This window comes from Nelusetta ayraudi, unplaced genomic scaffold (genome assembly GCF_046127955.1).
Source record: "Nelusetta ayraudi isolate G7.1 ecotype Tasmania unplaced genomic scaffold, CSIRO-AGI_Nayr_v1 ptg000004l, whole genome shotgun sequence".
Lineage (NCBI taxonomy): Eukaryota > Metazoa > Chordata > Actinopteri > Tetraodontiformes > Monacanthidae > Nelusetta > Nelusetta ayraudi.
This window is the reverse complement of record NW_027466054.1, coordinates 9,710,001-9,722,219: the sequence shown is the minus strand read 5'-3', so window position 1 is coordinate 9,722,219 and position 12,219 is coordinate 9,710,001. Positions and strand designations below refer to the sequence as shown.

Genomic DNA, 12,219 nt, shown 5'->3' with positions numbered 1-12,219 from the left:
GCACTAGCAGTGGCAACTGTAGTTCCAATATCCCTCCAATCTGCTTCACTGCAGCAGAAAGAGAGACCTGCCTTCATGTGTCTGTGCACTATGTTACTGCAAAAAAACTTGTACGGTGAAAACAAAAAATGCCACAGTGATGTATTCATTTTTTTTTTTATTAAAAAGGTTTTAAACATATTTCAATAAACATTTCAAGTGCGTATATGCATTACAAACATGACGATGGTGCTGTTCATCATAGCTGCAGTTGCTAAGATGTTTCCAGCTCTTTGGTCCGTAGCTCAAGTCAAGGGTCAAAAAACATTGATCGCAGATCTCGTAGCTCCTTTCCCCCTCTTCTGCACATGCACTGGCTTTGGTGCTGGAAAAGGGAAGAAGCCACGACTGGAGAAAAAAAAAACTTAAGAACCCAGATCAGGGGCCACTGTTACGTCAAGACTCGTGACAGTTTTTACGTGTTGTCAGAAAAGTCAATCATGCATGTAATGAAGTCGAGCTTAAGTGGCTTTCTCTGCAGATACGTATGCGCGACAGTCTTTGAATGGCATCGTGGAGTTTCTCTTTCCACCGTTGCTCGGTCGAGGGGCCCCGCGCTTGTGGTGTTTCTGGGGGCCACACACACCTGCGTTGCTTCATTTCTCTGTCCCCTCTGTGCTTCAAACCTGCACACACAAAAATAAATGAGTTTAGGGTCGACACAAACACGCTCAAGCCTTCCCCCTTCATCATTAAGTGTGATTTATGTGAGTGCACCCCCCTCCTGTTCTGCCCTCCTGTTCTGCGTGAGCGCACAGCCCTGCCACTAATCACACACACCCTCTTAAGTGCCACCTGCGGGTTCCGCAACCTGGTTTTGTTGTGTGTGTCACGCAACTCTCCTTGTAACCCACAAAAGACCAGTGCCAACCTACCTCGCCTTAGGGGAAGGGTACCCTTGAGTGGAGGGGGAAACAGCGTCTGCTCATACAGTGGCGTCTGTGATATTTCCTCCTCAGGTTCAGGAAATCTGGAAGAGAATATTGTGAAATATGGCGTCATTACACGTTGAACAAAAGCCCAAAATAACACACATACCTGTGAACCTTTTTGTAAGATTTACGACACTCTTGTCACCTGGCAGGCCAGACTGACCCCACATGAAAGTACGCAAGTCTTTTCGCGGCAAAGAACACAGCAGTCTCCCGTTGGTTATGGCCGGGGAACATTAATTATGGGCTAACTCGGCTGCCATAGCGCAGCTAGCATCCTTGGCGCTTTATTGCGCGGCCTCATTTTTACAACGACAGGGCAACCCCCTCTCATGCCCCCCTTCTTCTAATAAAGTGGGACACGCAGACCTAACACATGATTATTTTTAAACGTAGCCAATAAATCCACTTTGACCCCTGCGGTTCACAGGCAGCCAGCCAAGCCCAGGAAGAGATAAAGTGCCAGATGACTTTATGACTCCGTCTCCCTCTTCCTCCCCCCCCCCCCCCCCCTCCTCCTCCGAAGCCGCTCCCCATGCCTGGAGGTAGGCTTCTTCTTCTTTTTTACACTTGGCACCGCGCCTCCATGTCATGTTAATAAGGGCCCGGGCTATTTGCATGGCGTTTTAACACCACGGCTAAACAAAAGCGCGCCGGAGTCGTTTCCAGCCGCGGACAAAGGGGGAGTGGACGGGGGGAGTTCCCAGGGGTCACTGCTCGATCCCCGCCCGGCGGCGGCGTCCCGCTTCGGGCTCTTCCTCCCTCCCTCCCTCCTTCCTCACCCCTGGTCTTCATCTTCATCGCGAGTTCACTTACGAACCCCCCCCCCCCCGCCTGTTTGAACCACCACGGGTTTTTTTTTTGGTGTTGTTTTTTACTCCGTGGCGGACGTGCAATCGTGAATTTCACGCACCTGTTGCCACAGTTTTCCCTCCCCGGCGGAAACAAATAACCATGGATTTTTGTTTTGTCGATATAATTATTTCTTTAAAAAAAAAGTAAATATTAAACGAAGCAGTAACGTTTGTGCTCGCTTCTCATTCTAACCTAAGAAAAAACGCGACTCAATATTAGTACGTAACTAGATTTCTTGTCACAAAGCTGTTTCTGAAGTTCAGACTAATTCATGACTGCGCTATTTCGCTGGATAACATGTTTGTAACGTGACCAATTCGTTGGACGGGAAGTTTGCCATTTAATGTTATTTACGGTACAAGTACGGTGCAACAAAAAACGATTTGCATTCTGAGAAACTCGTTTTTTTGTTTTCATATCACTTTACCTGTAAAGGATTAATAAAGTACATATCATCTAATCTAATAACGAGAGTTTCGCGGTAACGGCCATTTCCGTTCAGACTTCTGGTAATTCCGCACTACGAGACAACAAGCGAATGCAGCTTGTAAAACGTGCGCCTTTATTGTACCATTGCCAAGTAACGGAGTTATTTGTTCTGTGATAATAAAATAATTCATATTCCGCTCTATCATTAACATTTGATTTTGAAGTCAAGTCACATTTATTTACTCATCAAAGTTTTTCCTCCTTGAAAAGACATAGTGTGAGTGAATGCTGAAGGGGTCGCATTGCATACCTGGTCTGGCAGAGTAGCTTGATGCCAGAAGAGCCACGAGCAGCAGCAGCAGGTAGATCAGGTTGAAAATCCTCATGGCTGGAAGACCGTCTATCTCCTCTGGAGCTCAAATAGGAAACGCTTTCCCCAAAAGTGTGAGCGGTTCCTGCAAAGCGTCTGAGCCGGTCGGCGAAGATGATGATGCTCCTTGTGATGGTGTTCTCTCCTCTCCTCTTTTCAGTCCTCAAACCCTCCAACTGGGGAGATCCAGCAGAAACGGAGAGCCTCTTTTTCTCGAGGTGACCTGCGTGTCCCAGAGGAATGTGCGTGAGTCCGGTGAGCAGTGTGATTGTCTCTGTGTGTGAGTGAGAGCAAAGTGACAAAGGTGCCTTTTCCCCCCATCTCCTTTATACAGCAGGAGGGGGGCGGGGAGGGAGAGGGAGGAGGGAGAGATGAGGGTGTGGGGGTGTATCTCCCACAGCAGCAGCAGCAGCAGCCTCCAGCTCCACCAATGACACACACCCACACTGGCAAACACACACAGACACACACAGAAGGATTGCACATATTGACCCCACATGTAGAGGCTAATTCAAGTGACAGGAAGCCCCCTCCCCAGCTTCTAACTGCCCCACAAACACACACACACTACGTTTTTTTGCATGGATAAGGCTCTCTCTCTCTCTCTCTGTGTATGTCTGTGTGTGCGTGTGCGTGTGTGTGTGTGTGTGTGTGTGTGTGTGTGTGTGTGTGTGTGTGTGCACGTGGGCAAAGAGCAAAGAGCAAAAGCGCTGCTTGATTTATCGCTCGGGTAAATGAGAAAGATGAAAGTAGCAGGTCCAGGGACAGCCCCCCCCCCCCCCCCTCCCCTTGGAGTCGCTTGTCCCCTGCCCCCGTGCTGTGGTGGACACACACACACACACACACACACACACACACACACACACACACACACACACACACACACACACATCTGGGTTATTGGGTTGGTTGAGGTGATATTGGTGGCAGTGTTGGGAGGGAGGAGGTGTGGAGAAAGGGGTGTTTACGCACAACATTTCAGGGCCTTTCGGGCTCCTTGAATGGGTGAAATCCAGGAGTTTCCGTCCTGGACCAACAATGCTCTGAGTTGGACCCCAGGACACTGTCCTCTTTCTCCATCTGTCTTACAAGAATGTCTTTCTTAGAGGAGGGCACAGAGGTCAGCGGGTAGAAGTTTTCCCACTGTCCCGCTGACTGACAGACTGACTGCAGTCGGAATAAATGAGCTTCCTTGCTTACAAAAATGACGCATTTTCTTTTTTGCAAACCTGATTATTACATAATGTATTTTCCAGGATGGGAACTCCACTCGGAATATGTGCCATTGTGCTGGCGGCCTTTCACACCCGTGCATGCAGGCTGTTGGCTGGTGGTTCACCTGGGGATTTTCCCTGCAGCGGGTAACCCGCTCTGCCTTTTGCTAAAAGGCACTGGGACTCATTAGCGTGTCTGCTTACGGCTGTCTCTGTGGACTGAGACTCTCCATTCAGCACCCAGCTAATGAATTAACACATTAAGATGAAATGTCAGCCATTACATGTGAATGAGGATTAGAGAAGCAGCAGGACACTAATGGAGCAAGGGGCTCAAAATAGTCTTGGGGACTTGGAACAAGCATCTGTGCTGCATCAAACAAAAAAACAACCAAAAAGTTGGACAAAATATTCCAGCTTCATTGGTGCGCATGTGTCAGCGTTGTTCGGTCTTTTGAAAGCTTTATTGCTTTTTATGGCGTTTGCAGAAATGCTGCCTAAAATTCCTAGCGAATTCCGGCTGGTGTACGAGTGCTCGTGCACGCTCACGTACGCGTTCGGCCCTCCCTCGGCAGAGTCTCGAGTCGAGGTATGTAGTTTGTTGTTTCTGCCGCGAGCTGCACTATGCATATTAGCGGCCATTGTCTTTCAAAAACTTTTATTTTCCCCTATTTAAATATGTTAATGTTCGCTCCATTGTCATTCGAAGCCACCTGGCATCCGCTTCATCCCACCGCTGCCAAATCTGGCTTTCTCTCCGTTTGTCTACTTCTTTCTCTTGTTGGGGGGGGGGGGGGGGAAAGAAAAAGAAAGCAAAAACATGTAAACTGGCCCCCGGTTTCTTCCCACCAGGCTTTCTGTGTGACTAACAAGAGCGCGTTGCAATATTTGCTCTTCCAGGGGATTATACGTTTTTACAGGGATTACCCGGCCTGCTCAAACACTCCCCCCTGAGAGAGCAGCACACTCACACACACGCACGCAGAACCACACACAGGGCCACCGTCTATAAAACCTGCCCCAGTACCTGGCAGGGTTTCCCTGCGCAGAGCCGCGCACGGCTGCTGAAAAACTTCTCCTATTAATTGCTGACCCCATTAAGTAACAAGGTGATGTTTTGTTTTGGCCCTTCCGTCTTATATAAACCAGGAGTTTTTCCGTTTCCGGTGGCGGTGACATCGACTCAGGCAGGTTTTTCCTTATAAGGCTTCACAAATTGAGTCAAATCAAGGGACAACACCATAAATGAATTGACTGACCTGCAGTTGTTCCTGAATGATATCTGGAGAACTGTTACTCTTGAAGCTTAAACCCAAATTCTTGACCGACTCTCTGATGAGATTGTTCTAAATTAGGGTCATTAAAGCGTAACAGATGTAGCTCCACTATACCGCCTGATTCAATATTTAGAGACTTTTTGTCTTTAGGCTATTTGCATAGATATTTGAATTGTACCTAAAAATTTGCCTTTCACTAGATGATTTTACAAAAGCAGAAGAATTAGAAACAATAATAGTAATAATGGATTTTGTCCATATAACTCTTAACTGAAGTATCCATGTTACATCAAAAGTCACCTAAGTTTTCTTAGCAATTAGCACCCAGTGGTTCTTCAGGACTCATCGCACACTATGTGTGACATTAGATTGGACGTCTGTGCAATTTGCGAAAAATCAATCACCTTCCCTGCTCGTCCTCCTCAGCTGTGATCTTTACGACCACAGAGGAAGCTCTGGCCTCTCCTCCCATCCTTAATTTTCACTTTCTTCTTCTTCTTCTTCTTCTTCTTCTTCTTCTTCTTCTTCCTTTGACATCATCTCCTGAGCAGAACACACACAGATAAACAGCTTCCTCTCTGATAAAAACCACTGTGGAGGAACAGTGCATCATAAACACACCCAGTTAAGCCATTAATGGTAAACATACCAGATACAGGTATTCAGGACAAGCTGAGTGGAAGTCATTGCAGCAGTGTGGCTCTGAGAATTTAAAGACAGACAAACCTGTGTGTTGCTCCAAAATCCAAAATGGTTCTTAGCAACAAGCCAACTAAAATATATATATGTATATAAATATATATACATAAAAAAAACTTTCTTTCTTTGTTTTTCAAACAATTTGTATCTCTAGTCGGTCAGTGAATTCCTGATTGCTGCTTCTTTTGTTTGCTCCACTTTTTATAGAATGTATCTCACAGCTCTGAAAGTCATCCTTCCATTCATTGGAATCAGTTTGTGATGATCTGAAGTATCAATGATACTGATCCCTTTGCCAACTTCCGTGACAGCAACTTCCACCAGGTGTTCGCTCAGTCCTTCCAGACCACCTCAGGGCAGCCTGCTTTTATTGCCTTGCAAACACATGAGAGGTCAAACAACTAAGTTTTAGCAGGAGGCTACAACCAAGTTGTTGTTTTTTTTTGTTGCTGCTGCCTGTAAACAAAGGGCTAAAAGAGGGCTTCTTGTAGATTATGAATTACAGAGGCTTGCTCCACTGATGTCTGGGAAGTTCTGTAAATGGGAATGATCTGGGACTTTTAATATTGTCGTCAATTTTTTATTGAAAAACAAAAATGTTTCTGATGGGCTTGAGGCATTCGTTGATAACAATGTGAAATTCTTTTCACTTTGGGAACCAGATGTGAGCTTTCTGGGTCTCTTGCTGAACCCTTGTGTCTCATGTGAGTGCATCCTTCTTCAGTTTTCTTGACAACACATTGTTGTTTCCATGGTAGTGAATTTCTTGTTTGGATCAGTGTTTTCTCAGGAAGTAGTTCCCTATCACACATAGTTTTTCTCCTGTGATTTTTCTCTGTTCCACTGCTGCCGAGAGAGGAAGAAAGACAGACCGTGAGATGCTTTGTGCCGTGATGTCTGGTCTTCCGGTTGGATGGATGGATGGATGGATGGATGGGCGGGCGGGTGTGGGGCTTCACTGTGTGCGAGTGTTGATTGTCGATCTGATGGGCTAGTTTGTCGTCGGCGTGATAGCGACTCTGTTGTCATGACACAAGGTCGTCAGTGTTAATGAGGGCTGCTGCCCGGCCACGGCTTAATTGCCCTTAAGACCCCTTATCTCCAACGAGCCCGCTATAGAACTCCGATGGACACATATGCACATGAACGGCGGAGAAAGAGCCAATACACACGGCACAGAGACTCGGGAGTCATCGCGCAGCCAGCCGGGCGTTTTCTTTTCTTCCCGCCGCAGCGAAGATAAAAATCTCCCCGAGTGCGATTCACTTTCTCCCAATTCTGCGGCGCCTCCTCCCCTTTCCGCTAGACGGCTGACTGGGGAGGAGTGACGGAGGGCTGCGGGGTCAAAGGGCAAACTCAACAGGGTGCAGCCCCTAACCCCCCACCCCCACAGCTGTCACCCCGACGGGTCTCCAGAGGCCAAAAGTCATCCTGGTTTGTTAAATCCTAACCCAGACACGGCGTCTTCTCCGGGCGCGCAGCTCCAGCTCCATGCTGGGGTCTGGTTGTTTAAGGCTGCGGTGGAGGTCTTTGTACGCATTTGACACAAAGGGCACAGAGGAAAGCATCCACTGTCCCTTTAGTTGCACCCAGCGGTTTGGCTTGACCCGCTCGTGTCCTTTTTGCCAGCGACTCGCGGGGCAGCTGCATCGCTGGGATTTCAGTTGCGAAATCTCGCTCATCCGTCTTGACAGCCTCTAGCAGAAAGCATTATCGGTTTGTCTCAAGGCTTCAGGGGGGGAAGATTCCACGATCAGTCTGCTTCTCTTTAGTTGCTACAAGAACAGCAATCTGCTGCTGCTGACCTCTCCTAAAACGTGCCAGAAGGAGACAAAGAATAAATGCAGGAGGTGAGGGCGAGCCTGGCAGCTGCTGAAGAGATGAAACAGTGGCTGCTGCTTGTGTTGCAGCCATCACATCTGTAAAGAGTAGTGGTTTTAAACTGGTGCAGTCTCAGAACCCACATTTTTTCCCCAAAAATAAAAAGGCTAGCCCACTTTCTGTCATGTCTTGTAAAGAAATTATTGAAATTATTTAGTTGAATTGTGTGTTCTGCAAAGTAAATGCCCAATATTTTCTTTCTAAATATATATATATTAAAATCCTATTAAAGAAAAAATCATCAAAACAGCTCTACGACTCACCCACCAGTGGAGAAATGCTGATATTGAGCGGCTTGACTTAAGATTTCTTTTTGTCCAAAGTTTAGCTGAGCCGCTTGATGCCTCGCAGCACCACCAAGTTTTGACCTGATTTAAAAATCCCATTGGTTCACTGTCAGTGCTGCGGTGAACCAGAGGTGTGAGATCAGTGACTGTCTGTCACAGCATCAGCTCGGCCTGCTTGGATATCACCCTCTGCTTCTGCTTCTGCTTCTTGGTGGGTGGTGGTTTTAACTTCCTCGCCTCGCAGTTGGTGTTTCCTTGAAGAGGGCAAACAGTCAATAGCAGCAGCACTTTCTGTGCGTGTGTGTGTGTGTGTGTGTGTCTGTGTGTGTGTCTGTGTCTGTGTCTGTCTGTCTGTCTGTCTGTCTGTCTGTCTGTACCTGCTTCTGGTCGGAAACAGACTGAGGCCACGCCGAAGAGTGTGATGACGACGAAGGCGATGATGATGAAGGTGAACTCAAAGCCAGAGAACGGTAGGTCCATCTACACAGCTGCCCCACACAGAGCACGTTATTATTATTACGTCATGTGACCACTCCTCTGGCACACAAAACACTTAGTATTTGCTAACTCCACAGATACACGGACTATTTCCAAAGTTGCATTCAGGTTGATGATTTCGTAAAAATCTTTGCAGTACATGCCTTTTGGTGTTTTTGCATTTATAAAACAAAAATCTGTTTGATTTTGCTATGTAATTTATCATCATCAGTTATTTATGTCATTATTCAGAAGTTTGAAATCCGTTCTAATGTGGATGAAAGCAGGGCTAAAGGGATTCAGTGTGAGATGTACATTACCACTCAAATAAATGCAAACATAACTTTTTTTTTTCTTTCAGTTTAGGTATTTATTAGAGCACCTGCGAATCAGCACCTTTTAAGGTGCAATAGCTTGCCTTTTCCAGTAGGGGGACTTATAACCCATATACATATACAGTATATATGTGTGTGTGTGTATATATATATGTATATGTATGTATGTATATATATTTTTTTTTACAGATTTTCTTTTTAAGCTGTAGTGATTCATTGACCCACTCTCATTTACCTGTTTACACTTCTGTTTGTAGCTCAGCTGGACAAGAAAAAAATAAAAACTAATTTAGATATGTTATATTTCAATTCATTTCAGCTAACTTTATATTACTGTCTCTACAACAGTATGTTGATTTTAAAGAAAAATTAATGAAAAAAATAACAAAACTCACCCAAATTATCATATGTTTTGAATATGGCAGTTGAAATAAAATGCAATACAATAATTCATATTTGGTATTTTAAGCTTCAATTCAATTAAACTTTATTTAATCATTTATGTCATGATAATATCAAACACCTTAACTGACACAAAGGTAAGGATTTTAAAGTTACATTTTAACAAAATGGACAAAGAACAGCACCTAATTGTGATTTAAAAAACAAACAAACAAACAGCAAAACTTTTGGAAAGAAATTAGGCAGTTTTACATGATGAAACAAACGAGCCAGGATGCCGTGTCCCCGTCTTGATCTGCATCTGCAGCTCTCAAATACTTAATGTGAAAGTGATGCCAATCTCTGCTCATCCGAGAGCCTGCGGTTTCAAAAAAATGTGTCTCCATGTAAACGGTTCCTTAGTTTCAGCTACAAAACTACCATGAACTACCATGAACATGTGTGATTGTGAATGTCCACAAGCCAATGGCTCTGGCTTGATGGCTGCTCTCACTTGAACGCTACATGATACACACAGTGCTCAGACCAGAAACTACACTACTTCTAATACTACTACTACTACTACTACTACTACTACTACTAACGGAAATATGACTGAAGTCACATCCAAGACAGTACATAAATTCTTGTATCTGCTTGACTCTTTAATACAGCTTTCAAGTATAATGTTCTATAACTTTTCTCATGAAGGAAGTCACATAACACAAAAGTATAAACAAAAATGTTTTCACAATACTTTTAGAGTGATGACTAACACAGATTTCAATTTTCTGAAAAAGCTATTGTGATGAAATAACTGTAATGTAAACAAACCAAAAACAAGCGGGTTCACTGTCAGAATTAGAAAAACATCAGTTATGCTCTGTAATTTGCCAACAGAAATGCTAACAGGGAATGTCAGAGATTTTCACAGATATTTTGTGTTTTAAATTCCTATCACAAAAGATAATACCATCAATGCAAAAAAAAAAAAAAAAAAAAAGGTTCTGCTGTGTGTTAACTCGGCAACCAGCAGAATACAATAGTTAAGCCATGGCGACACCTGCTGGCCAGGAGGTATAAATGCTGCTTTCTGTTTCACTGGAAAATAGGAACATATTCTGGTTGCAGTTTGTCAACAAGAGATTGACAGAGGTTTCAGAGAACAGATAATCGTGAGTATGGGAAATACAACAAGTCAAAAATCACTGCAACAGTTGAACACAGACTTTACATTCACACGTTTGACCCTTTGGTTCCAGACGAGGACTATTAGTCACAGATTCCTGTCGAATGATACCTCTAGAGAACTCTCTGCAATCTTCAAGAACACCTTTTGTTCTGTGATGGGCTTTGACATCAAATCAACGGCGAAGAATAAGAGGTTTTGTGACTCACCAGTGAAAGAATCACAGGAAGTGTTTCCAGACCTAAATATTAAAATAAAAGTCCTTTGCTAGCAGCCTCTCAGAGAGGAGAGACAATAAGTGGAGGATTCTGTGTTAAAACTACCGCAGCAGGTGTCCCCTTGCTCTCAATTTCTTTTCTCCTATTAAAGAGTTCCACTGAAGCCACTCCTTCGGCTTGATCCTGGATCCTATAAAAGAGTACACAAACTCAGAGGCTCGTGCACACACTGAAACACAAAGGTCTTTCTGTAGACTTTGCCCTGGTAGCTGGGAACACACACACTTGCACAGTTGCTGGCTGGGTTCCAAACAGTACACAGAAGTGCAGGGTTCTCGCCCCAGGTCACTCAGTCACACGGTCAACTTGCCAGTCTCTGTCTGGGTCCCCGACTCTGACAGACAAGAGATGGGACACAATTCAGGAATTTTCAAACACATACATGTATATCAGCTTTTCTTATTTGTTGGTCTATAAATGCATACCTGTCATGAATGAAAAAATATCTGTGGAGTCAGTTTTTTTTAAACAATATATTACATCTATAATAATAATAATAATAATAATAATAATAATAATAATAATAATAATAATAATAATAATAATAATATCTATAAAAATTATTTTAGTTCATCTATACATTGTTTTTATCAGGGACCTCCTTAAATTGATTTCTTTGTTTGTTATTAATTATGGGTTGACTTTGATTATTTTACCAGTGGAGTTTTTCTTTGAGCCTCCTTGTTTGTTGGGCCTCAATTACTGGATTTAACAAAACAAAGTCCATTATTTTATTTTATTTCATTTCATTTTACCTCTCGAGTGGCACAAATTGGAGAGCCGAACATGTAAGCGGAGGGGCAAACACATGAATGTGGGTATTGTTTGATTGGATTCAGGTGCACGTTAACACGATCAACCAGACAGGTCACTGTCATTGAATGTCAAGGGTCACCCGCTGTGAAAATATATGTGTGTGTGTGTATGTGTGTGTGTGTGTGTGTGTGTGTGTGTGTGTGTGTGTGTGTATATACATATATATGTACTGTATATACACACACACACATACACAGAATGTATATAAGTATACATATATATTTCTAATATATAAGACAAGAAATTAAATTGTTAAGTTAAAGAATCTGTGTCTGCGTGGGTTCTCTCCGGGTTCTCCGGCTTCCTCCCACAGTCCAAAAACATGCATGTGAGGTCAATTGAACACTCTAAATTGTCCGTAGGTGTGCATGTGAGTGTGAATGGTTCTTTGTCTCGATGTGGCCCTGTGATGAACTGGCGACTTGTCCAGGGTGTCCCCTGCCTTCGCCCTATGACAGCTGGGATAGGCTCCAGCAGACCCCCGTGACCCTGAGCTCGGGACTCAAGGTGCCTACACACTGAACGCGTTTTTGACGCGGTCTGACGCGCGGTATGGCGTCAGTAGGGCGCAAGCAGGGGCAGACCTGGCGTCAACGCCCTGTGACGACACCTTGGCGCATCCAATAGGAGAGCAGCCGGTTCTGAAAAAAGTGGCCCGACGCAGTGCAGGGCGCCAGTTCTCGATAGAGCAGTAGTGAGGAAAAACGAAAGAAAACCTTGTCTCGCAGTGTTCCGAGTGTAACATTTGATATGACACCGA

The 12,219-nt window shown here is 44.4% G+C and overlaps 1 protein-coding gene and 2 long non-coding RNA genes across 3 annotated transcripts in view; 1 reads left to right on the top strand and 2 right to left on the bottom strand.

Moving 5' to 3' along the window:
- Positions 1-193: 193 nt before the first annotated feature.
- Positions 194-2,896, bottom strand: apela (apelin receptor early endogenous ligand). Its single transcript, XM_076033419.1, has 3 exons — positions 2,566-2,896; positions 915-1,009; positions 194-665 (listed from the first exon to the last, which is right to left on the bottom strand). Exons 1-2 carry the CDS (start codon positions 2,639-2,641, stop codon positions 921-923), a joined length of 165 nt encoding a protein of 54 aa, XP_075889534.1. The 5' UTR covers positions 2,642-2,896; the 3' UTR covers positions 194-665; positions 915-920.
- A 116-nt stretch (positions 2,897-3,012) lies between these two features.
- On the top strand, positions 3,013-5,900 carry LOC142893077 (uncharacterized). The gene is made up of 2 exons (XR_012927644.1): positions 3,013-3,986; positions 4,328-5,900. It is a non-coding gene; the product is annotated as an uncharacterized LOC142893077 (long non-coding RNA).
- Positions 5,901-9,820: 3,920 nt separating this feature from the next.
- LOC142893072 (uncharacterized) overlaps positions 9,821-12,219 on the bottom strand; it is a 4,208-nt gene continuing 1,809 nt past the window's right edge. The window contains exon 2 of the long non-coding RNA XR_012927643.1: positions 9,821-10,977. This is a non-coding gene — a long non-coding RNA (uncharacterized LOC142893072). The remainder of the gene's footprint in view (positions 10,978-12,219) is intronic.

What these genes read in the sequence shown, in the direction of transcription:
- apela (XM_076033419.1), bottom strand. Translation starts at nt 2,641, where the DNA reads ATGAGGATTTTCAACCTGATCTACCTGCTGCTGCTGCTCGTGGCTCTT. An exon ending in AAGCTACTCTGCCAGACCAG is followed by an intron (nt 1,010 to 2,565) that starts GTATGCAATGCG and finishes ATTCTCTTCCAG; the next exon opens with ATTTCCTGAACCTGAGGAGG.